At 39.3% G+C, this 26,771-nt stretch overlaps 1 protein-coding gene across 4 annotated transcripts in view; it reads left to right on the top strand.

Annotated features, from left to right (window-relative positions):
- The window catches only part of cadm1a (cell adhesion molecule 1a), a 430,900-nt gene that overhangs the window by 183,685 nt on the left and 220,444 nt on the right, over window positions 1-26,771 (top strand). Inside the window, exon 1 of one of the 4 annotated variants that reach the window (XM_058078785.1) lies at window positions 48-78. The exons of the other annotated variants lie outside the window; for them this stretch is intronic. Within the exon in view, the coding sequence (XP_057934768.1) occupies window positions 63-78 (16 nt within the window). The 5' untranslated portion in view covers window positions 48-62. Of the gene's footprint in view, window positions 1-47; window positions 79-26,771 lie in introns of those variants that run through there. 4 annotated transcript variants of the gene reach the window in all.

Below are 26,771 nucleotides of genomic sequence, written 5' to 3'. Positions count from 1 at the left end.
TATTTCTCTCTCTTGTCTCTTCTAGGTGAGTGTCAGACTTGAGGATTATTCCGCTCCTTTCCATGGTTCTGCTATCAGGTTTGGACAAAAACCCCAAACAATTTGTTCTGTGTTTTCTTTGTCTCTGTGTGGGTGCTGGGTTTCTGTGATTTTGATCAAAGATGGGTTGGAGTTGCTTGGTGGTCTCACTCGCTGACAACTCCGGTTTTGTGTGGCGGAGATAAAAGTGAAATGTCACGACTGGCTGACGGAGGGGCTTTGGTCTTTTTGTCGCCCGGCCCGGCAGAGGTGTTCATCGTGACGTTGATGGCTGATTGCTTTCAGAGGGACCCGACTTGACGGCTGTAATTGGGACAGCTTTGTCTTTGTTAGTCGGTTGGGTATTCACCCCAGCTCTTAATATGCACAGTTGATTATGATGCCTTTAACGCACCCTGGTTAATCACATTGGTTATTGTTCTTCTTATCCGTTTTACTGTAATATTTGTAGTGACTTTGGTAATTAATCCGAATCTGGTCTTTGTTATAGTTTGATCCCTCTAACAATTTCCTGTTGCTTTAGATTTATTTTCAGAGAGCTCGTTATTTGTTTTTTGTTTTTTTTTCTCTCAACATCATCACATTTGAACAAATTGCAGTATTTTCACATTTTTTATTGGTTTTCTGTAGGAATTGTCTATGTAATTGGAATGTACTGTACCGGATATAATATTACTATATGTGTGTGTAGTAAATGTATCAAATGAAACAAATCATAGGCTAGGTGTATTTATGAGCCTATATCAGCGGTGGGCAAACTATGGCCCGGGGGCCACATCCGGCCCGCCAAGTGATTGAATATGGCCCGCCTGTTCTTTTTAAAGTATTTCATTTAAATTTACCGTACAACCTGGCATCATGGCTTGAGCCAACCTTTTGATGGTTTAAGTAGCTGCTCTATCAATATTGTTATTTGATGTGGTCTGTTGTTTACAAAGTGCTCCTGAAAAAAGGGACACAAGCACAATAAAAAAAAATAAAAATAAAATAAAACAATAAAAAAAATAAAAATAAAAAAAATCATTCATTCATTTTCTACTGCTTATCCTCACGAGGATCGCGTGGGTTGCTGGAGCCCATCCCAGCTGTCCTCGGGCAAGACGCGGGGTACACTCTGGACTGGTGGCCAGCCAATCACAGGGCACATATAGACATACAACCATTCACACTCACATAAAATAAAAATATTTAAACAATAATAATAATTTAACTTAATTTATAACGCACTTTACATCAAATGAATGACCTCAAAGTGCACATATAGCAGATTGCATGACTCTTTTACAGATACAATAATTCCAGGTGGACAGTTACGTGTAAAAAACCTAATAGTCTGGCCCCTCGTCAATTTTGTTAAACCAATGCGGCCCGCGAGTCAAAAAGTTTGCCCACCCCTGGCCTATATTATGCCTTTTGTTTTATTTATGTCATTACATTATATTTGGTTGGTAGTAAGTATTGTGTTGGTATGACGTGGATTTTGGCTTGTGGACCAGCTGCTAAAAAAAAATATTTAGAGCAATTTTTTGTTTGTTTTTCATGTCATTGGTTTTATTTCAAATCATTTTATTTATTAACTTTTTAATGCGGCTGAACGGCAGATGAGTGGTGAGCGTGAAGGCCTCACAGCTAGGAAACCCGAGTTCGACTCCACCCTCTGCCATCTCTGTGTGGAGTTTGCATGTTCTCCCCGTGCATGCGTGGGTTTTCTCCGGATACTCCGGTTTCCTCCCACATTCCAAAAACATGCTAGGTTAATTGGCCACTCCAAATTGTCCATAGGTATGAATGTGAGTGTGAATGGTTGTTTGTCTATATGTGCCCTGTGATTGGCTGGCCACCAGTCCAGGGTGTAAGACAGCTGGGATAGGCTCCAGCGCCCCCGCGACCCTCGTGAGGATAAGCAGTAGAAAATGAATGGATGAACTTTTTAATGTAATTTTTTCAAACCTTTTTTCCTGTATTCATTTCCATGAAAGAGTAGTTTTATTAATATGCTCTTGTGCCGATAAAATGACTAGACTTTGGCAGGCTAACAGCTTTTCCTGAAGGCTAACCTGACAAGATGCTCCAGTCATATTTTTCGACATTTCATGGCACTGAAACAAGAAAATCCTGCATATATTTACCCATTTAGCAAAAACAGTCTTAGTGAGGAACTGCAGATTGTGTCATTTTTTTCTGCATCATGCCCACACTTCACTGCTCATTAAAAGCTCACAGCAGCAGGGACAAAATCCTGGCAAAACCTGCCACCATCACCATGTGTGCCACCCAGTCCTAGAAGGAGCAGCACTTTGGCATGCAGCAGTTAAGCCAGATTATTGGCAAACCCTCGTTGGCCTTAATCAAGACCACTAATTACTCTTCGTCCTTCACTCGCTCCAGTGCTTGCTGGAAATAACGTAACGCTACGCTCACATTCTAAGAGCGCCATCATGTTGGCAGAAGGCAAACCAAATGATCAAACTTACAGCTGTCACGTCTGGAGCTGACTGATGGATAGTTAGCAGAGCTCCGGGCTTTATTTTAAGACTGTGGTGAAGCCTGTTTGTAGTTTTTTTAACTGCACTCCTTGTCCTCCCTGTTTCTGGGGGCAGGTCAGAGGCGGCATCATGAAAGGAGGTTTTTTTTTTTTTTTTTATTCATGATGCCTTTATGAAAATCGCAGAATTTCAAAAGTGAAGCTTTTGCGCTCCTTTCCTGTCAAAAGTAAAGCACCCAAGTGAGCGTGCCCATACACAGTAAGAATAGAATGGAATTGGGGACCTGGACCTATTCAAATTAAAACTTGATAAGACTAAAACAAGACAAAAGTGGTTCTGAAAAGTAAGATTTGTAGCAAGTTGTATCGTTCATAACAGTTTCTCAAAGTGTATGGCTACCGGTAGGAAAATGTGTTCTTAAAATAAAAATAAAAGCCAAATACAACATGTTTTCTGATTTTACCAAGTCAAATAAATTCAGTTTGGATGAATCATAGCAGCAAAGTACAAAAGCACATATTTTTTGTTTGTTGTTTATTTTTTACTGTTAATTGTATTTCCAACTGGACACTATTTTAATAGTAATTTTGCAACTTTGATCCATCAAGGTTTCTTAAAAATATATGAATAATTAAATTGTTGCTTTGTTTTGTGGTTAATATGACCTATTATGAGTCAGAAAAATATGTATACACTATGTAAGCACATTTTACATACTATGTTGGCCTAAATGAAATGCACATGTAAGGCATTCAGAAAACACATTCAGACATGTTACAATATGCAGGATTCAACACTGGTCACTAGGTGTCAGTAATAAGAAGCAATAATAAGAAACTCTCTCAATGCTATCGTGGGAGTCTAAATTGTGTTTTATTCATGTGTAATATGTCTTATTTTGGGCTGCACGGCGGTCGAGTGGTTAGCGTCGCTGGGTTAGCGACCCAGAGTTCAATCCCACCCTCTGCCATCTCTGTGTGGAGTTTGCATGTTCTCCCCGTGCATGCGTGGGTTTTCTCCGGGTACTCCGGTTTCCTCCCACATTCCAAAAACATGCTAGGTTAATTGGCCACTCCAAATTGTCCATAGGTATGAATGTGAGTGTGAATGGTTGTTTGTCTATATAGCCCTGTGATTGGCTGGCCACCAGTCCAGACCAGGCCACCCTCGTGAGGATAAGCGGTAGAAAATGAATGAATGAATGTCATATTTTGTCTTATTATATCCACTATATTGGGTAATAGGAGTGTAGATGTGACTAAAGGACTGTTATTTCATAAACCATATTTGGAAAGCCGTGCACAGGTTTTCTATGCTTGAACTACTAAAATATTCCATTTAGAATTACGGAATCCTACTTAGCAGAAATGTACTCATCGTCTGGCACCAAGTAACCACGACAAACAAAGGATTCCGAGGTTCCACAGTATTCTGCATCTGTTCCATGAAAGCCATTTTAGGTGAGCAGGCCATTTTGACTCCAAAGCCGTATCTGCTTCTGTGGCTGCATGGAACACATGTCCACGTGCACCCAGAAACAAAAGCAGCTTAGTCTGCGGTGTACGCTAATACTCTTGTAGTCCCATTTTGTAGCATATTGCCGTGTTGCAAAATGGCTCCAGATGGGGTGGGGGTACGCGGGATCCCTGGTCCGATCCCTTGTTCACCTGCTGCCGGATGCAAGCTTTTGTCAAAGTCATAAATCACAATGCCATGCATAATATATACAGGTAAAAGTTCCCCGCTGAAATATGAGCTTGCCTCTAAACGTGCGCACAAGCACAAAACTGCTGGCGTCGGCAGGAATATGAAGGTTGTATTTTGTGTTTTTTAGCATGTGCATTGAAAAGATGGTGACGGATGCTATTAATTAATGGATGCTGGAATTAAACCCGACGTGCTTTTGCCAAGATGAAATGGTTGACTTTGGAGCTAAGCAGAAGAACTTTAAAATAGCGACGAGCTATTGATTGACCATTGATAATAATAATCATACATTTAATTTGTATAGTGCTTTTCAAAATACTCAGACACTTTACAGAAGAATGGAGTTGAATAAAAGCAAGTAAACAGAGTATACATTAAAATACAACATTCATTGGTTAATACACAGTTAAAACGTGAGTAAAAGCGGGGCACAGCAGTCAGATATAAAAAGTTAGACATTAAAAACAAATTTAAAGAGGTGGGTTTTTTGTTGTTTTTTTGAAACTGGGAAGGTCAGGGCAAGCATGGAGTGAATGGGGCAAAGAGTTCCAGAGGGTGGGGGCAGCGATGGAGAAGGCTCTGTCTCCCCAGGTTCGGAGCTTGGTCTTACAATCTGATCAATTCTCAGTTCATCATAATCAGAACCAGAATTAAAGTGATGCGTTTGACATGAGGTGTCACTTTGGAAAACGAAACGACACAAGGCGACGTACAAGTACGAGTTCGTATTCATTTCGTAGCTGCAGTGCTTCTAGTCGATGTATGTTATGTTTTTGTCGACAGATTTCAGCTTCATCTTGTGTTACCAATGTCAATGTCATCGACAATGAGGTCGTTCACAATCAGTGCTTGCTCATGTCACGTTGGCTGCGTTCACACTGCAGGTCAATCCCGATTTTTTTTGATCATATGTCACCTTGATCTGATTTTTTCATGGCAGTGTGAGCACTATTCCAATTTCTTCACAGCCTCGGTTGTATAGATATAAATCCGACTTGTATGCGATACTACTGCAGTCCGAATGGTCAGGTCACGTATATGCATAAGTCATGGAAAGGTGTGTTTTGCAGTACTTACCGATGTCGGGAAGTACCTTTTTTCCCCTCTCATGCAAAAAATATCACCAAAAATATACAATATCACTGATTTCCTTCCCAATATGACAATTTCAAGCGAGTGTCGGCAATATTGATCTCATGCAATCATAGTGCACGTCTAATATTTAGGAATATTGATAAAATATGTGAAAATTGTGTTTTAAACAATACTAAAAAATAAATATGGTAATGGTATTGGTAATGGTTTTATTTCATTTGAACATGCATCAGATTACAATTGAGTGCATCCCATAATCAGTTCCCAGTTCCACATGTCCAAAAGGAGTAGGAAGAAGCAAAGCTTATTAAATCCTACCCCTCCATCTGGTACTTTTACAATCAGTAACTTACATTTGTTCACTTCCTGCTTTCCATAATACAGTTTAAGGCTGTTTTTTTTAATAATGCACCTCGTACTGAAGTAGGAGGTGATATGAGCATCCAATGCCATAATGGGTACCATAGTAAGTGTCAATATAGTGATATATATAGCACATCATGACTGGTTCAAGACTCTTCATCCTTGTATTTAGCAAACATCAACTGCTTGTATTGTTTCTTGAATTGGCTCATTGTTGTGCATTGTTTGAAATAAATAACAAAGTATCAATATTTTATATAAATTTTAGAGTAGAATCGATCTGCCATGAGTATCACAGCATCCTACAATAACGAAAGCATTTCCCATCCGCTTGTTTGTGTTTGCAAAACTTTACTTTTGTTTTAAATCCTTTTTTGAATGATTATTTTTTTAACCACACCTCTCCGGCCCTCATGGTGTCTACTGAGAAGATTGTCCCCTTTGCCTATAAGCACAATGGCACTTGCAATGCTATACATATTCTTCTGGCAAATGTTCATAACAGACGAACAATAATATTGAAAATGGTGATTGTTTTTGTCATAATAGCCTTTTTCGGACATAATAAGGTTTAATCGCTGCAAGGACCAATAAGCTTATTGTTGGTGCGTATCAACCGTGGCGTTCTGAGCTGCACTATGGAGTCAATTATTCAAATCGGCAGATCTTGGATGGGAAAATAAAAAGCGAACAGCGCAGCCTTTTTGATTTATCCTGGTATCACAGCCCTCCGCGGGTCATTTATCAGCAAAATGGCTTTTTGAATCCATACTCTAAAGTTCATTACAGCCATTAAAGATTTATTCCATCACAGTTAGAGATAATTCATCGGAGGCGTTTTTTTTTTCTTTTTTTTTTTAATGGATGGACAGAGGATGCAAAACAAGTTTTCGAAGGACTCGCCTCTCCTTCATGCGGAATTACAGCAGGAGCTCCCAATTTGCCCAACGTGGAGATGAAAGGCTCATCATTCCTTGAACTCGTCAGCCCAAACGAACTCCGCTTGGAGAGGTTGGAGTGTTTTGGATGAGTGGGCTCTTCATCAGCCAAGGCCTAGCTGCGTTGGGGCTAATGAAGGACCTTGTCGAGTGTGAATATGATCAAATTCAATCCAATCTCAATCCAAATTGCCAACCAAAGAATCGTCTTATTCTTCTTTCCAAGGTAGTCATCTTTAAGAAAATAATCGATTTGCATCAAAGTGGGAGACGCGATGAAGCAAGCGTTGGGTCCGCTTTCAAAAAACATCAAAGAGCCTTTGACCTCACATGCTATCACTGGCTACGTTTCTCTACAAACACAAATGACCTCCGGTGGCCCCAATTAGCACTGTGTCAGAGAACATTGGCGTTATCAGCTGTGGCTGTAGAGACCCTCCTTGTTTTAGTTTTAGTTTTTTATGTATTTGTTGGGGAAGCATGGCTCCAGCAGTATAGTGGCCCCCTCCCAACGTGATGGTTGCTGGTGTCCCCCTCTGTGACCATACCCTTGACCAATACACTGAACACCCCATTACTCGTGTCATCCAACTTTAAGCCAATGTACCTACCATATGTTATGATTGTCATTTGCGGTATCACGAGCCATCTCTGTATGCGCTTTAAAATGTTACTGCTTGGCTGTTGGTGTGAAAGTCATGCCTGGTACACTTATTACACGTATTGCTGCTTACAATGCTTACAACTCATCAACGCTAGCAATGCTGCAATTCAGTAATCACTTGCAATTTTGTTCTTCAAATCTTCTTGGCCTCTCTTTATCACACTTTCCAAATATCATTGGCGTTTTGTGGTTGACTGCGGCTTATTTTTAGAAAAGAAAACAATGTATATTTAATATATGTGTGTATATATATATATATATATATTCCACCCTCGGCCATCTCTGTGTGGAGTTTGCATGTTCTCCCCGTGCATGCGTGGGTTTTCTCCAGGTACTCCGGTTTCCTCCCACATTCCAAAAACATGCTAGGTTAATTGGTCACTCCAAATTGTCCATATGTATGAATGTGAGTGGGAATGGTTGTTTGTCTATATGTGCCCTGTGATTGGCTGGCCACCAGTCCAGGGTGTACCCTGCCTCTCGCCCCAAGACAGCTGGGATAGGCTCCAGCACCCCCGCGACCCTTGTGAGGATAAGCGGTAGAAAATGAATATATATATATATATATTTCATGTCTAGAGGGCTCTAGTACAAAAGTGCATTGAGAGGGCAATAAACAGGATTTATATGCTCCAAACTAAAATATATTTATATATTTTTATTGACATTGTTTTAATTATTTATATTTATTTATTTACATTTATTGATTTATATATTTATATGAAAATGTACTTCCCACAGTTGGGCCTGGGATTGATTTTACCTTTTTTGTTGCACTTTCTAATGCAATCAGAATCATTTTTAGTTTGCATTTGTGCTATGTAGTCAACGCCCCCGTCCTCACTGCAGATTAGGTAATAAACCAGGCAGCATAAACGGACCGTCCAATAATCATGAAAATGTGTTTGTTTTGTCTTCTTTTGTTTTGTACGTGACCTTTTTGAACTAGAAAAAAATTCCTAGCACACATGCTGGTAGAAAGAGAATGAGGTGAGGACACTGGGCAGATACAGTTTGCACTTTTTGTATTTATCAGTCAATAAGCTCACATAGGGGTCGGAAATGTAGCCTGAAAATGTCCAAACGTGCTCCTTCAAGACCTTCTCTTTGGAGAATCGTTTTCCACGTGTGGGCTTCCCACAAAGTGCTGCTTGGATGAGAGCCTCATATTCTGATTAATTATCTTCTAAGTGGCTGTTGAAATTTGGAGAGTGTGAGTGTGACTTTCTTCACTGTGGTTCCATTTAGGGATCGTTGCAGTTATCGCCGCCATCAGTGAACCCCCTTAAATGGGGCGACCGGAGGGAGCGCTGTTTGAGAGACGGCCGTAGAAGCTTCTCTGCAGGAAAATGTCCTCCGATTTTTGGCAATTGCTGGAGTTCGACGTGAGCGAAACAACAGCACAGAGTTAACAACGTTGAGCGGGGATCCCTAGGAAACAGGAATAGCAATTCCCTTTACTAAGGAGATGTCCACTTGCCAAATGAGGCGTGTCAGGAGGTTGGATTTCACATTTTTTTAAGTTAGTTTTTTTTCCTCTTTATCTTTCTCTATTATGCTAATTTTTGGGCCTTTGTATTGAGTTGTGAACTCTTATAGACCAGCTACACACCATAAATAGCACAGAAAGCTTTCCAGATCTTCCAGAATCTGCACCTATTCCAGCTGTATTTTGGGGGGATTCCGTGCTTCCCGGTCTGTTTTAATTTATTCCACCCATGGCCCGCCTCCAGGTCACACACCCGAATGCTTAGAAGGATTTCCGGTTTGTGCTGCTAGCTGGCAACCCAACTTTATAGACGTTGATAAACTATATACGAGTTGATAATAAATGCGGATTTATCTTTGTAAAATGTCCGCTTTCAACCTACAGCCATATGAGTTGGATCACAAATCTGATCCGGAAGTAGAGTCTGCACAGTCCAAAGTTTCTCAGGAAAAGAGGTTACTTCAAGATGTCTCTCAATGATGAGTAGCTTTAGCATTTTAGCGTTAAGTTTTCATCTGTAACGTCTGATGTTTTTTGCAGGACTACCACTAATTGTGGGGAGCAACCCCTCTCCCTGTATGCACACGCTATAATGCTACACTGACAAACGATTTTGCTCCATGACTTACACAAAATATACACTGATACATTTTTACTTACGGCTTGCTCTTCTGACTCTTCCACACGACCAAGTAACATTGGAAAGGTGTAGGGCTTCAGCAAGTTTGTCGGCTAGTCCAGCTGTGTAGTGGCCCATGTTCTGGCCCGTGTATTTTGACTTTATGTATATTTTTTTTACTTTATTCTTGTTATAACTTTCCCCCAACCTAATTTTACAAAAATAACAACTTTGCAATATTAATAAATTATTTGCATATCTTGACAAAATCCAAAAGTGGCCCTTGCATCCTTCATTTTTCATGAAATGGCAACCAATATGAAGAAATGCAAACAGTTTGGTCAGCAACATATCTGAAAACAGGCAACAAAGATGGCAGATCTGTTTTCATGGATAACTGAGAAAATATAAAAAATATATTTTTATTGTGTGTAATATCTCACAAAAAAACAGTCTTAATCAAACTGAAACGTAAATCATTTTTCCAGTAAAAATAATGTAAACCCAATGAATGCTTTAAGCATAAACATGCATATAAATACATATAAATGATGAATGGAAGAGGTAGATGAAGTTTTAACCTCACTTTTACCTTCAGTAAAGACACCAATACGGCAGCAAGATCCACACAGATGCCACCTTGGTGTCTAGCAACTTATTTATTCAATCCAATCGTGTTTCTCACCTTATTTATCATCATGCTGCCACTTGGAACTTTCTTTGGCTCCATTGTGGCTTATTTTGCAGCCGCGGTCAAAAGGAAAAACAGTAACTTGTGGCGTTTGTGGCGTTGTTAGTTTGAAGAACTACAGAGTTGGCCTCTGATGACAGAATTGCTTTGATTAACTTTCTATCCAGCGGCATCAGCCTAGGCCGCATTTATTTATTTTCAATACGCACTCAAATTGATTTTACTTCATTGCAGTCCAAAAATTATAGTGTTTTTTTCTTTGAATAAGTACTAATCCTAACAGTTTATTATTGTGATTATTTGTACAGATATGCGTTGCAGCACCCACAGTGTTGTGTTAAACGACGAATCGGGCCCATTCAACATGGGGTTAACATGGCTTTAGGAAAGATTAGCCGGGATTAGATTGAATCTGTTGCGGGACAGAATAGGCAAGAAGAAATAGAATTCAACTCTGCTGAATTACAATCCCAAAATCTTATTAGTCACGACGTGTCAAAGCATTCAATTGCATTTTCTTTCTTTACTTGATCAAATAAAACTGAATTAGAACTTTTTGACAACTCTGCTTTTTGACGGCTCAGCGACGGTTCATACAAAGGTTGCAGATCACCGCAGCGTGATTAAAAAGAGTCCATGTTGTGCGGTGTTCATAAGGCAACTGCTGACAGTGTTGGATCATGAACCGAAGCGTTTCTGGATGATTGACACCAACCGAAACATTTAGCTGGTTTGATTTGTCCAAAACAGGCGGTTCATTGAGCGTTTAGTTTTGGATATCAAGCTGAAAGAAGCGAACAAATGCTGATTTATGAAGATAGAAACTGAGAGGAGTGTCATAAAAAATAACAAAAATAAAGGAACAATGCTAAGTCATAATATTATGAGAAACAAACAAAATCGACAAGGATTATAGTACATGTGTGTAAAAGTTGTTTTGGCTTTCTGGAATGGAATTATCGGATGTACATTGTTTCTTATGGGAAAAATTAGAGTACGTTCTGGAGTCACACCTGGAACGGATTGAGGACAACCGAGGCGTAACTGCATTTTGATTAGATATATTAGATATATTAAGAACTAACAACAGTGAACTAGCCTACTTTGGTTAAATGAATCATTGATCGGGCTATTTAGATATGATATATACCAAAAGAAAGATTAGACTCTTGTCTTTCATCAGAAAAAAATGTGTTTACCTTTTTCTGTTCCTTAGTAATCGGCAAGTTTCAGCAAAATATCAGTTCTCAACAAAAAAAAGAGAAAAAAGGGATACATTTCATAAGCATAAACTTTCAAGCAGGGCTGCACGGCGGACGAGTGGTTTGCATGCAGGTGTCACAGCTAGGCGACCCGAGTTTAATTCCACCCTCGGCCATCTCTGTGTGGAGTTTGCATGTTCTCCCCGTGCATGCGTGGCTTTTCTCCGGGTACTCCGGTTTCCTCCCACATTCCAAAAACATGCTAGGTTAATCGGCCACTCCAAATTGTCCATAGGTATGAATGTGAGTGTGAATGGTTGTTTGTCTATATGTGCCCTGTGATTGGCTGGCCACCAGTCCAGGGTGTACCCCGCCTCTCGCCCGAAGACAGCTGGGATAGGCTCCAGCACCCTTGCAACCCTTGTGAGGATAAGCGGTAGAAAATGAATTAATGAATGTAAGCAAACTGCATGGGTTTTGAAATTCAGTTTATTAAAATAAAGATTGAAAACTGTCAGTTTTTTTAAATTCAGTGCATTTATTTATTTTTTTAATTGTGGCTGAATCAATTGATTGTCTCTCCTTGCCAGCCAATCATGTGTAAAGCGGACAGTTCAGGGCTGCCCAAACGTTTTCCACCAAGGGCCGCACACTGAAAAATCAAAGAACGGCAACTAAACTAACATTTAATATTTTGTAAAAGTGTATTTTCACAAAACATTATGAGTAACTCTGGTTTCCTCACACATTCCAAAAACCCGCCTCTCGCCCGAAGACAGCTGGGATAGGCTGTCTCACTCACATTCATACCTATGGACAATTTGGAGTGGCCAATTAACCTAGCATGTTTTTGGAATGTGGGAGGAAACCGGAGTACCCGGAGAAAAACCCACGCATGCACGGGGAGAATATGCAAACTCCACACAATCAAACCCGGGTCTTCCCGATCTTGGGACTGTGTGGCCAACGTGCAAACCACTCGTCCACCGTGCATCCCATTTCATAAATATTTCCAACAGAGCTGCTTCTCACGGTCACAATGTTCGAAAGCCCAGGCTCCCGAGGCTGGTTCAGTGGCCTGTGGTTTTGACGTGACACATCCTCAGACCTCAGACCCTGCAGCGATGCCCCAAGATGGTCCACATGCACATCAAAGATAGATCAGGCGGCGTGCGCCTCTTTCAACACTTGAATCGAGATCTCTGGCCCTGGGATGATGAGTGGAAGGCTGCTGCCCCTGCTTTCTGTCTTCTTTCTGCTCCGCCTTGGAGGGAAATAGCAATTTATTGCCACCTTCCTGAACAGAAACACTACAAAAAGACTCAACGACCCTTGTGGGTACTGACTGGTGAATGTTGCGTTGACTGTTAGAAGACATGCCAGCATGTTTGTGTTTGGTTGAAGGAAGTATTTTGTTGTATTTTCCTACCAAAGGTAGGAAAATGTCATTTTAAAAAAATTCTATAGGAAATCGTAGAAATCCAGTGAATCCATCCCAGACGCCCCAATTTCTCGAGAGTAATCATAGTCTGACATTCTGGCCATGGTGATGGATCTCTATGCATCTGTGTTGTAAGACTACTTCATCTGTGGATGATATGTCAGTGGGATTGACAAGGGCTTCAAAGGATGTGTGAGATTATTATTATTATTATTATTATTATTTTTATTTTTATTTTTTTAATGTTCCAAGTGAAAGGTCTTGTGAGCACGTGTTATTGCTCAGTCGCAGATAGGCCCATCCATGTTGCAGTACCTATCCAGAACAAACTGGAAAATATTCTATCTATAAACATACTGTATATTCCACTTTATTTATCACCTTATTTATCAAATTGCTGGCAATCGCAACTTTATTTGTCCCTGTGGCGGCTTATTTAGCAGCTGTGGTCAATATAATAATTCAAATATTAATTATATTAATATTAATAATAATAAATATACAATCATACGAAACTAATATTAAAAATATTACAAGTCAGCAATGTGTAGTTTGCTTTGTTTGGGCACCTGATTTTACAGGAAGGACACAATGCAGGGCAAACACACAAAAACAGGCAACATTTCAGAGGTTAAAGGTTAGAAAACTGAATCATACATAAACTCGGGCGTATGAAAACCGATGTTTGACTATAAAAAATTGTCTATTTGAACGAAAGGCATTCTTTAAATGCAGTATTGCTTATTGTTTCTGTAATGCAGTATTCATGGATCTGACAAAAGCCTTTGATACAATCAATCATGACATCCTAATAACTGAATTAGAAAGGTACGGAATATGAGGATTAGTTCTGAACTGGGTCAAAAGCTACTTAGCTGACAGGAAGCAATACGTAAAGCTAGGAGAATACACATCTGCAAGTTCATATATTATGTGTGGAGTTCCCCAGGGGTCAATACTGGGGCCAAAACTGTTCAACTTGTACATCAATGATATCTCCAAAGTCACGAAAGACTTAAAGCTGGTATTATTTGTGGATGATACCACTGCTTTTTGTTCTGAAGGGAGTACAGACGAAATCATTAGAAAGGTCAGAGAAGAAATGGTCATATTAAAAAGATGGTTTGATGATAATAGATTATCCTTGAACCTAAGTAAAACTAAAATCATGCTGTTTGGTAACAGCAGAAAGGACACGTACCAGCAAATACAAATAGACGGTGTAGACATTGAAAGGATGAAGGAAAATACATTTCTGGGGATCACAATAGATGAAAATATGAGCTGGAAACCTCATATTACAAATATGCAACATAAGGTGGCCAGAAATATTTCAATATTGAACAAAGCAAAATTTGTTCTCAATCAGAAATCACTCCACACTCTTTATTGCTCTCTGGTTCTACCATATCTTACTTATTGTGTGGAAATATGGGTTAGCGGTTAGCGTCTGGATTTCAGTCTGGAACAGTGGAATGTTTTATCAGAGCTTTTCTTGTGGAAAACCGGAACCAAAGCACTGAAAAAGTGGAGGGTATAGCAGCTGTTTTTTTAACAAATAGCTCCAGTGCCCCCCAGGTAAATTGAGTTTGGGGCCCCTGCTTGAAATGTTTAGAAATGATGTTTGAATAAACTTTGAGTAAGATTCAAGCATCTCATTGGGTTTTGGAAGTTTGAAGTCAGTCCAACTGATGTGCTTCCATCATGAGGTGTATTTTTCTGAAAAATAATACAATTGCCACCTTCTTGTATGCAGCAGTTTGGTCGTAGAAGAGTTTTTGAAATGACATTTTTCTGAAGCAACACATGGCAAATCTCTGAAATGTGGTAGCAGAGGTAAAAGTACTTCGGTTTGCATAATGGTGTGGTAACCTCAGCTCAGAGACTGTCGACTTATTGACTAACCATCCGTAACTTCCTGTTACATTCTTGCTTTCCTCCACTGCTGACGAATCAGAAAAAAGAACAATCTCGCATGTTTTTGGTGACTCATTTTGCGTCTCTCTGAGTCGGCGCTATTACCACCCATTACTCGTAATTGCTAAAGATGACTTGGCGTACTTGATATTAGACCTTTCAACATGCGGTCGTTAGCGCCGATTGGCAGCAGATACATGGAGCGTTGCGTACACATCCACTGTGATGTGAGTCACGACTGCTGAGGCAAAGGAGGTTTGTAGCTTTATCTCTATTTTTGTTTTGTCATAAAACTCTTGAACCCACACACGCGCCGTTGTTTCCTCTACTTCCTCCTCCTCCTCGCTTCAACACTTTCCAAAAGGGCTCTTGTCATCCTTTCATTCTTATCTCTCACTGACTTCTCCTACCTTCATATCCTAGCAGAACATAATATCACATGTACGGCACGATGGTTTGTTTCATGCTAGCATACCGTTGAAAGTGGCGTTACCTTTTGTCGACAACGTTGATTCTTCTCAACAAAATGACCCTTCCTGACTCCACCCATCGGTATTTGTGCATCCTAACGAGGCGCCACTCGCCCTTCAAGCCTTGACTAATGAGACCTTTCAAGGTTGGTTACACTTTGAGCACCCGTGAATTGGTGCTGTCAAAACATCGATAATTTGGCCGATGAATATTCATGCATGCGCTGTCGGAGGCACTCGCACCCGGCGCTTTGAAGTATTATGACGACTTGGTGCCGGTAGTTTGTGACCCTGTCCATGGGGGAAAATCGAATCAGTATATCGTCACATCCACGCGGGAAAAGGTGGTGCTACACCTACAGGTGGCGCTGAAGACAGACACCACGTGACATATAACCACGTGACACACCCAAACAACAGAACAACCAACACAAGGTCTTCCACTTCTATGTGAAAAGTTTCAATGAAATATCGGATTCGAACAGCTGACACGCCGGATGTAGCCCCCCAGCTGCAGTTTGCCCACCCCTGCCCAAGATGGTTGTCCAAAGTGCCACCCGCAGCTGTTTTTACTGACCCACAGCACATTCTAAAAATATCATTGAACATGAAAAACAAAAAATAAAAAAGCAATGGAAAGAAAATTTACATTAGCATTAAGAGAAAAGCTGTAATTTTACGAGAGTAACATCGTAATCTCAATTCACTTGTCAATCCCAGTAAGGAGAATTAATGTACATTTTAGTAGCATCAAGTTCAAATATTAAAGACATTTTTTTTACGTTGTATTCATTTGAGAAACAACAAAATTGTTTGGAAAATTAGATTGCAGAAAAAGTTTTTAAAGTAAAAAATTTCAGAATCACTGCAATAAAATTTACAAAAAAGTCTTTTTGTTCTGCTGTCTTTCAAAAAAGACAGCAGAAATGGAAAATAAGTGATTTTCCAAGAATTAATGAACATTACGTATATTAAATTACAAATAATATCATTTTAGTATCACAGAGTTGAAATATTAAAGAAAAAAAATACTTTTGAATGTATTATTTAAACAAAAAAAAACTGAGAATAAAGTGGTCATTATTTATGACTTGTTGTAAATTGTATTTTCGTGATTATGACTTTTTTCCCATAAGCTTGACTTTGTTCCTGTAATATTACAACTTTTTCTCCCAACCAAATTTTCCCAGATGGACCAAACCATTATGTAGTTTAGTGGTTTAGTCCGCAACAAAAATGGTGATTACTTTTTTCCAAAGTGAAAGCTGATGTGTGTGAATATGTAACACAAAGATAATAGGTCTGCTTTCACGGATGACTAAGGAAGTATTCACAGTTAAGAGGCTGAAATCTGATTAAAAACCAATGCAGTACCAAAATAGTTGTCAATTCATTGGCTAATCGATCAATCACCAATTTATCGATTAATTATTGCGGCGCTAGTTGCCATGTGGTGGCGTTATCAGAGCTTTAACAGAGTTTCCGGAAGCCGTTTCAGGGCACCCAAAATGGCGTTGCCAAATACAGGAAAGGCTGAATAAAATATGCTGTGTTCCAGATGATTATATTTTAGTATCATAAACATGTTTTGTTTGTTTTTCAATGAAATTCATGGATAGCATTGTGTCCTGAGGCTCTTTGGATTACTGATTTCGATCTCGAATAAATGCCCTAATTAGTTTGCCAATTAAAACAAATTACTTACATTATTAAGCATGCCACAGATTCCAAGCAATACGGGAAAGAGAAAGCATCACCCTGCAAATATTTCAATGGACAAGGCTTGAAAACATTCAATAATCACAAAAACTCTTGAACGGAAATGTGTGGCCGATTGAGATGACAGCCGCCCGGCATTGAAGGCATGATGAAGGCATGATGAAGGCATGATGAAGGCATGATGAAGGCATGATGAAGGCATAATGAAAAAGGTTTCTGCCAAACAAACGTATGGAATCAGGAGCGCACCTGCTAAAAAGCCATGACAAACAGCAAACAGGAGTTTGAAGCTGCTGGTGCCTCTGAAGTCCCGTGAACGCCAAGGGGTAGGATCCTCCTGAGACTTGCAGTTATGCATGAACCTACTATTTGGCCGCCCCCAACCAATACTCACAAGCGGAAACGGATGTGGCGGCTCAACAAATACAGACATTCATTCTCAAATAATCGGGTTTGCTGATGATGGTCCGTGCATCCTCGGGTGGTCCGGATGGATGAAGTAGAGTATGGCCAGCATATCGCAACAAGGCTGTGATGTCAGCAGGGAGTCGGCTGAGTCATGTTTTGGATCGGAATCACTGGGAGAGAGCTGGTAGGCCCTTTATGTTCATTGAAGGTGTGAAAATGACCTCAGCAAAGTATGAACACTTTCTGACTGAGCACTTTTTCCGTTGTACACTCGGTGGTACAATATGAAGAACCGTAGCTTGCGCAGCAAAATGACCTTCATGCATGACAATGGACCATCCCATGATGCAAATAACCCCTCTGTCACCTGACGTTCGATGTTCAATGTAAGAATTGTGAAGGTTCCTCTATCCCAAAGTTTTGATTTGATGTTAACATGTAACTTTAAAAACCTGTTCTGCTTATGAGGTTTGTTGTTTGAGAAAAATATAATTAGCATAATAATCTGAACCACGTTTCCATCTGAAAATGTTCCCATGCACACAGGCCCTTCAGAAACTCCTTACTGTTATGCCCTTTGACCTCTCTAGTGGCCTTAATCTTCGTCCACGCTCGCATTTAGCGATTTATTCCAGGCTCGGGCACTTTTTGACAAGTGTGAGCTCTCTGATCTGGTCCGGTTGGTGACCCTGTGAGCTGTACGACCTCATGCAGTGCCCAACATGGACCGATCGTGCAATCAATATGATTGTTCCTCCTGCCAGTTATTTGCAGTAACTGCCAATTTATGCCGTCCGGTTGATGATTTTATTTTTAGGAAATGAAAGTTCTGCAGCTTGGTGGTCCAAGTCTTGACTTTGGTTTATGCTTGGCAGTATTGCGAGCTAGCAGCTGGACTGCTAGCTACTCTGTTGTTGACAAAGTAGACGCATGATCACCTTCAGAGGCATTTGCACTTCCTGCCCTCACTTAATGTGTACCATGCGGAACTCCATAACATATTGCATACTCCATGGTGGCAAAATCAGATTACATGGGTTGTTACACCCCTGCTATTGACTGTTTGGTTGGGAATATTTCAGCCAGGTTGCGTCATCAGGATACCTTTAAAAAAAAAAAAAAAACAACCTCAATTCACATGCCAATCCCCGTCTCTTGTCCTCCCTCTCTCTTCCTCCGCGCATCTGCCGCTGTTTATTCCTCCTATCCTTCCCAGATTAAAGGCTCGTCTCTGCTCCCCCTAAAAATCTGCCAGCCTCAGAGCCTGTTGATAGGCTTGGAAGCGGGTCGCACTGCTGATCATGTCCAAGAAAGCTGTCTTTGAAGCAAGCTGGGATCCACACACACACAGTCATACCCGACACCTCTTTGCTCCCATCTAACGCCTTTTTATATTAATGAAGTTGGCTAATACAGGACGTGGAACATGGAATGGAGTCCAGGACGCGTCACTGCCAGTATGTTGAATATGGAAGTGGATCCATTGTGAAAGTTAATCAAGTCATCTTTGCGCCAGAGGAAGAAGTCTCACTCACTCCTCCAGCAGACGACACATTTTTTTTTCAGCAGAAAAAAAAATCTAGTCCTTCCTCGCCAATTTCTGCTTTGAAATTTGTGGCTTCACGCTATCACAGTTCATTAATTAATAAACAGAAGAATAAGGAAAAGGATAAAAAATAAAACAAAGAATAACAATATGAATATAAAAGTGGCAGGTGCTGTTCCAAAAAAAGTGTAAATATATGTACATCAAAAACAATTACCTATGCAGTAACAAGTTGTGGAATTTCAGTTAACAAAATGTAGTATTGCACATATTGTACCTGAGTTTCACTTGAATGAGTGAATCTTATTGAATCTTATTGAATCTTATTGGGTGAGGCACACAAGGACCAGATAGGCTTTTATTGCAAGTTGGAACGATCTCAAAACAAGCATCGCTAACACGGATGGCTGTTGTGGCGCTAACCCACGGCAAACTAAAACTCAACTCTGAACTCATACAGTATATTATGAATATACCTACTACTATGTCTTATGTCCCCAATTAGCTCCTCTATTTAATTAAACAGAGTCTTCTATAGTTGCAGGGTCCATCGCCAGGAAGAACAAATTAGCACCAGGGCCAAACAGCATCAATTATTGATGAGTTTTTAACTCCATATCCATATGTTAATTCGTATACTTTACTGTGCGTATACTGTGCAGTATTGCAGTTTGCTCTGTATTGTATCATTCCGCACAATCGAGTGAACAAACAAAGCACGCTACACCACGCTGACTCATCACTTTTATCTCATCTGTATTTTTTATCATATGGCTGCTAAATGGTAATAGTTTAATTTCATTTGAACATGCATCAGATTACAATTGAGTGCATCCCATAATCAGTTCCCTGTTCCACATGTCCAAAAGGAGTAGGAAGAAGCAAAGCTTATTAAATCCTACCCCTCCATCTGGTACTTTTACAATCAGTAACTGTTACATTTGTTCACTTCCTGCTTTCCATAATACAGTTTAAGGTTGTTGTTGTTGTTTTTTTAATAATGCACCTCGTACCAAAGTAGGAGGTGATATGAGCATCCAATGCCATAATGGGTACCATAGTAAGTGTCAATATAGTGATATATATAGCACATCATGACTGGTTCAAGACTCTTCATCCTTGTATTTAGCAAACATCAACTGCTTGTATTGTTTCTTGAATTGGCTCATCGTTGTGCATTGTTTGATTTCCTTACTCAATCCATTCCATAGTTTGATTCCACATACTGAAATGCTATGGCTAGCATAACGTAGTCCTAGCATAGAAGTGTTTCAAATGTACTTCTTCCCTGAGATCATATTTCTCCTCTCTTGTAGAGAAGTATTGGATGACATTTTTAGCTAATTGGTTGTTTTTAGCCTTATGCATTATTTTAGCTGTTTGAAGATGAGCTATATCAGCAAGTGGAAGTATTTGTGATTTTAGAAATAAGGAGTTAGTATGTTCTCTGTAGGCGGCATTATGAATTATCCTTACTGACCTTTTTTTGCAGTACATTTAGCGAGTGAAGATTGCTTTTATAGTTATTAGCCCATATTTCCACACAATAAGTAAGATATGGTAGAACCAGAGAGCAATAAAGAGTGTGGAGTGATTTCTGATTGAGAACAAATTTTGCTTTGTTCAATACTGAAATTTTTCTGGCCACCTTATGTTGTATATTTGTAATATGAGGTTTCCAGCTCATATTTTCATCTATTGTGATCCCCAGAAATGTATTTTCCTTCACCCTTTCAATGTCTACACTGTCTATTTGTATTTGCTGGTACGTGTCCTTTCTGCTGTTACCAAACAGCATGATTTTAGTTTTATTTATTTATTTATTTTATTTCGGTTCAAGGATAATCTATTATCATCAAACCATCTTTTTAGTGTGACCATTTCTTCTCTGACCTTTCTAATGATTTCGTCTGTACTCCCTCCAGAACAAAAAGCAATGGTATCATCCGCAAATAATACCAGCTTTAAGTCTTTCGTAACTTTGGAGATATCATTGATGTACAAGTTGACCCAGCATTGAGCCCCTGGGAAATAACCCGCCTTGGGGCCAAATCAAGTTGCCAGTGCCAGCAATGTGATAAAGAAGGAGAGAAATAGTCATGAATTCCATGTGGCCAAGATGTACGGGAAGTCTGCGTAAACAAGTCATTTGTAATTATCCCACATCGTTGTCTTTCTGCATGCTAAATTGCAATTATTCTCTATAGAATTAATTTTGTGTTCATATTTTGGAGATCAATTGGATTTACATGATTGCCAATGGCACGGGTGTCCGCACTTTTTCCAGCGAGGGCCACGTACTGAAAAACGAAGGATAAAATAAGCGTAAATGAATGAATTAGATTTAATTAGTGTCCTGATTAAACATCATTGCTGTCCAAAATAGCACATTTCTTATATATTTATAATTGCACACTGCTTACAGATAGACGTGTACTTGGATGTATTTTGTCACAAAAAGTACGCTTCAGTACCCTCGGTGTGTGCCGGACTGAGTCACAAGATCAACTCTGTGAATTACTGTGGCCGCTATAGGTGTTGCCAGAAAAACGTGTTATTTATTGTCCGGATTATACAGTAATTATTGTCTATATTGTGCCGATGACAGCACTATTCTTTTTCCATTTGCACTTATTCTGCAGCTAATAAAGCTCACAGCACAGGTCTGTTGTATGGGCGTTGTGATATTTAGCAGGCGGCGCCAAATGCCTGATGAGCCTGTTGAACTTTAGTGTGATGCTAAATCTGTTGACATGTGTGTATATATATATATATATATATATATATATATATATATATATATATATATATATATATATATATATATATATATATATATATATATATATATATATATATATATATATATATATATATATATATATATATATATATATATATATATATATATATATATATATATATATATATATATATATATATATATATATATATATATATATATATATATATATATATATATATACATGTGTACAACTTATAGAAGATGTGCTGGTGTTAACGTGTAAAAGGGAGGCCTGTCTTCCTAACACACATCCTAGTTGCCATCATTACTGTAACCATGACAACCCACCAGGATACGCTGCTATGGGCTGCTTCAGCTGGCTTGCACGTGACATGAGTCTTTTACGAGTGAGGATGACATGTTTGCATATTGTAATTGATGTCACACTACAGAGATTTGTTTTTACGTGGTTTCCAACTTAAATATCCCACCGCACACCACACAACTCACCCCCCCTCCCTCTTGATAAGGCATACGTCACGCGTGTTTTCAGCAAGTACCACACGTGAATAAAGAAAGGATGCAAATTTGTTGTAAAGCCATGTAGATCCATACATGTGTATCCATGTAGATATTGTATGCTAAGATGTCATTTGCATATTTCAAGAAAAAAAATGCATCTTGGCTTTGTCATATAGGTGGAAAAGACAATTTTCTGGACTATAAGTCGCTCCGGAGTATTAGTCGCACAAGGCCAGAAATGCATAATCAGGTAGAAAAAAGTATACATAATAATGAATATTAATAATTAATAATACGTAATTTATTTATAAACTATAAACTTCTACCAATAAAAGAATAGAGAACAGGCTGAATAGGTGTAAGATATGCTAACACAATGCTTATTCAGCTACACAAATAATAAACATGAACATAAAAGGTGTCCAGTGTTTATGTAACATAAACACTTTTTTCATTTATAAGTCGCTCCGGAGTATTAGTCGCACAAGGCCAGAAATGCATAATCAGGTAGAAAAAAGTATACATAATAATGAATATTAATAATTAATAATACGTAATTTATTTATAAACTATAAACTTCTACCAATAAAAGAATAGAGAACAGGCTGAATAGGTGTAAGATATGCTAACACAATGCTTATTCAGCTACACAAATAATAAACATGAACATAAAAGGTGTCCAGTGTTTATGTAACATAAACACTTTTTTCATTTATAAGTCGCTCTGGAGTATAAGTCGCAGGAACAGCCAACCTATGAAAAAAAGTGTGACTTATAGTCCAGAAAATACGGTACTATCAACTGCTATATTCATCTCATTTTTGCTGTTTTTCTTTTTTTTATTTGTCAACTTTTTGGGAACTTTCCGATTTTTCAATTTTCTGCATATTTTGAATTTATACCAATAATATTATGACTTGGCCGTATGGTGAACGAGTGGCTAGCATGGTGGCCACACAGTCAGGAGGTTGGAAAGACCCGGGTTCGAATCTCCGCTTCTCTGTGTGGAGTTTGCATGTTCTTCCCATTCCTTTTCTCCGGGTACTCCGGTTTCCTCCCACATTCCAAAAACATGCTAGGTTAATTGGCCACTCCAAATTGGCCATAGGTATGAATGAGAGTGTGAATGGTTGTTTGTCTATATGTGCCCTGTGATTGGCTGGCCACCAGTCTAGGGTGTACCCTGCCTCTTGCCCGGAGTCAGCTGGGATAGGCTCCAGCATATACGCGACCCTCGTGAGGATAAGCGGCATAGAAGATGGAAAAATATTATGACTTTTTCCCTAAGGTCATTTTCCAAAAATTACAACCATTTTTGATTTTGTCTTTTTTTTTTTGTTTTACTATTAACATTACGAGTTCATGCTGGTTAAAATCATGCTAGTTAAAATCATGCTGGTTAAAATTGCAAATGTTTTATATTTATTCACTTTATACACTTGTTTTTCACAAAATTTTCCAAATACTTAATCTTATAATTTTCATGTAATTATGATTTTTATTCCCATAACAGTAACAGTATAACTTTTTCCACAACCAAAATATCCAAAATGACAACTTCATTAGTTATTTTGTTTGCTTGTTTTTTTTTATATTCTAACTTTAAGCTCCTGAAATTTATTTATTTTGTCTCATAATATGGAGAAAAAGAATCTTGTAAAATTATAACTTTTCCCTGTTAGATTTTTACATTTAACTTTTTTTGCTGAACATTTTACTTTGTACTTGTAAAATATTTAAGTTATTTATTTGATTTTTACTCTTTTAACTTGTTTTGTGCCATGGACCACTTTAAAATAAAAACAGCCATGGGCTGAAAATGGCCACCGGACTGCACTTTGGACATGTTTGATTTAAGATGTGTCATTAACTATTTGCCCAATAGCAACAAAGCAGGAAGAAGGCTAAAGAGATACAATAGCCCTGACGGTACAATCACACAAAAAAAAGCTAGATGTGTTTGAACGCTCGCCTGAACATTGATGACAACCAGGCTGCGAGAATCACATGACGCCCGCAGAGTCAACCTGACAAACAGATTTATAAACACGGGAGATGTGCTTGATTAAAATCCACCAGGTGTTATTCCACGTGTTGCTGTGCTATTGAAGGAAGCGTTAGGAAATGTACCCAGGCGCCAATAAAAGTGGCTGCGTTTTTATGTTTGCAAGTGAACAACTGCACTTGAGGATCTATGGAAAGAATATCTGGCAACTCAGCAGCAGTCCAAGGCAGCGACACTTTTCCCAGCACGGCCGACAATGTCACAGCTTCCCTCGCCCGCTGCTGAGGGCAGACCCGCTCAGTCAGCGGCACCATAAATGTCACCCCCTCGTTGATGGGCCCGCCCGTGGATCGATAGCAATATGTTTCTTACCTCCCTGCAGCAAAGCCACCCCTCCCCCACGCCACCGCCTCCCCGTTCCTTCAAGCCGCCATCAATCCGTTTTCCCCTCTCTTTGTCCTTCCCTTCCCCCGCCTTCTCCTCAACTTTCATCTTTGTCCATTTATGCCCCCCCCCCCCCCCCCCCCCCCCAAGCCACCGATGTAACACCATGAAGCACACACATCGTCCGGTAAAAACCACACAGACCAAAACACGACCATGATGGTCACGGCAGTCAAGTGATTGAGACAAGTGCGACTGATATTGAGAACACTGTGCAGGGGTTTCCAAAGTGTCGTCTGGGGGCCATCCACGGTTTTTATTAGCCTTTCGAAAAATCAAAAGAACACAAAAGAACAGCAAACATGGAAAAAATAAATTCAGAATATTAAGAGAAAAGAAAAGCACTGAATCTGTTGCGGCTCCGTTGCGGCCCCCGGAAGCATTCCGCAAGATTGAGATGTGTCGGCCGTACAGCTCAATGGAAAAAATACGTTTGGGGTCTAACTTTGTAGACGGCCGAACACTCTCAAGTCACATCATCATCATCATCATCATCACAATGTTGACAATATCTATCAACTTGGAACCCTCAAAAAACAAACAACAATATGAAGTCATTCAACTTCATAATACTAATAATAACCATGAAAACAACAAAAATACGTCTATCGTTGACAAGAACCTCCAGTACAACAAGGCTAGTTATCACGACCAGAGCCGCAACGATTCGGTGTGAGCACGGGGTCGCGGCAACAAACATGCATGTGCATCTCAATTTATCAAGGCCGGCAAAATGATCAAATTATTTTTATTTACCATGCGGTTAATTGATTGATTGTTTATCATGACAGACCTAGGTGAGAACTATTAGTAAGCGGTGAGAGCTATCTCTAGCAGTGATATTTTTCAGGGACTGAATTTTCATTGCCTTGTTGTTAATTATTACATTATTTTTTTACACCAGTGCATTAAGCACTAAATCGAAAATCCGTTATGCACATTTTTAATCATTCAGGCTTTGCATCGAATTGTATGGATTTCCAACTATTTGGCCTTCTGGGGAATCCTCAACATATTATTTAACACTTTTAATCGTGCTTGTTTTGAAGTAATTAGTGTCATTACGTGTGTGTGTGTGTGTGTGTGTGTAATGGGCAAAACAATTCTGGGGATCAAATGGACCTATTAGACGGCGGTAATGTCTTATCGCACATTCCAGGAAATTGTTAAGCATCTTGAATATTTGTACAAATTGTCTTCTTTATGCAACACTTTGACGTTTGTTTTTAACAGGTAGTTAGTGTCATTAGACACTAAACAATTGGGAACCTGAAAGTAGAGATGTTTTAAATGAGTATCCGTTACGGATAATGCATTTTTGCCGGATACGAGTATGAAATGAGTACATTTCGGCATAATCTATATTTGTGTTGAAAGAAAATGGTTCTTCAGCTCGCCTCATTTTTCGTTTGTATCTAAAGTTACTTGTTCTGTAACATGTGCGATTGCATGGTGCACAGCGCTGCAACTCAATACATATGACCTGCATTGACTGGCCACAAGATTAGGTACACTTGCCCAGGAGCACAAGAGCGTGTACGGCTGACATGAGCCATACGTACATCAAATATTACTCCCCTCTCAAGATGTTGCAGTATGCACCTTGCAATCTTACACCTGTTTCGTAACTACACGGTGCATCGGCAGCAGGCACCATCGTGCATCAGTCACTGATGGTGTCTCTTTGTTTACGGTGCTTTGGCTGGTGATGTAAATATATAAAGTGATATAAAGTAATATAAAGTAATATATAAGGTGATATAAAGCCATTTGGAAAACTGCTTGTAGTACTGAACGCAATGATTTTGAGAAAAATACATTCAGCAAGGCTGACACATTGTTGTTTTGTTTATTGCCATGTTTGCCTTAATCACCAACTTCACACAGCTCATACACCGTATTTTCCGGACTATAAGTCGCACTTTTGTTCATCGGTTGGCTGTTCCTGCGACTTATACTCCAGAGCGACTTATACATGAAAAAACTGTTTATGTTACATAAACACTGGACAACTTTTCTGTTCATGTTTATTTTTTGTGTAGCTGAATAAGCATTGTGTTAGCATATCTTACACCTATTCAGCCTGTTCGCTATTCTTTTATTGTTACAACTTGCCTTCCAAGAGGACGTAATGTCTGTTTTGGTCAAGTAGTTTCTAAAATAAATTACCCGCAAAATTGCGACTTATACCCCAGTGCGACTTATGTATGTATGTTTTTTTCTACCTAATTATGCATTTTTGGCCTTATGCGACTTATAC

This window comes from Doryrhamphus excisus, chromosome 7 (assembly GCF_030265055.1).
Source record: "Doryrhamphus excisus isolate RoL2022-K1 chromosome 7, RoL_Dexc_1.0, whole genome shotgun sequence".
NCBI lineage: Eukaryota > Metazoa > Chordata > Actinopteri > Syngnathiformes > Syngnathidae > Doryrhamphus > Doryrhamphus excisus.
This window is presented reverse-complemented; position numbering and strand designations above follow the sequence as displayed.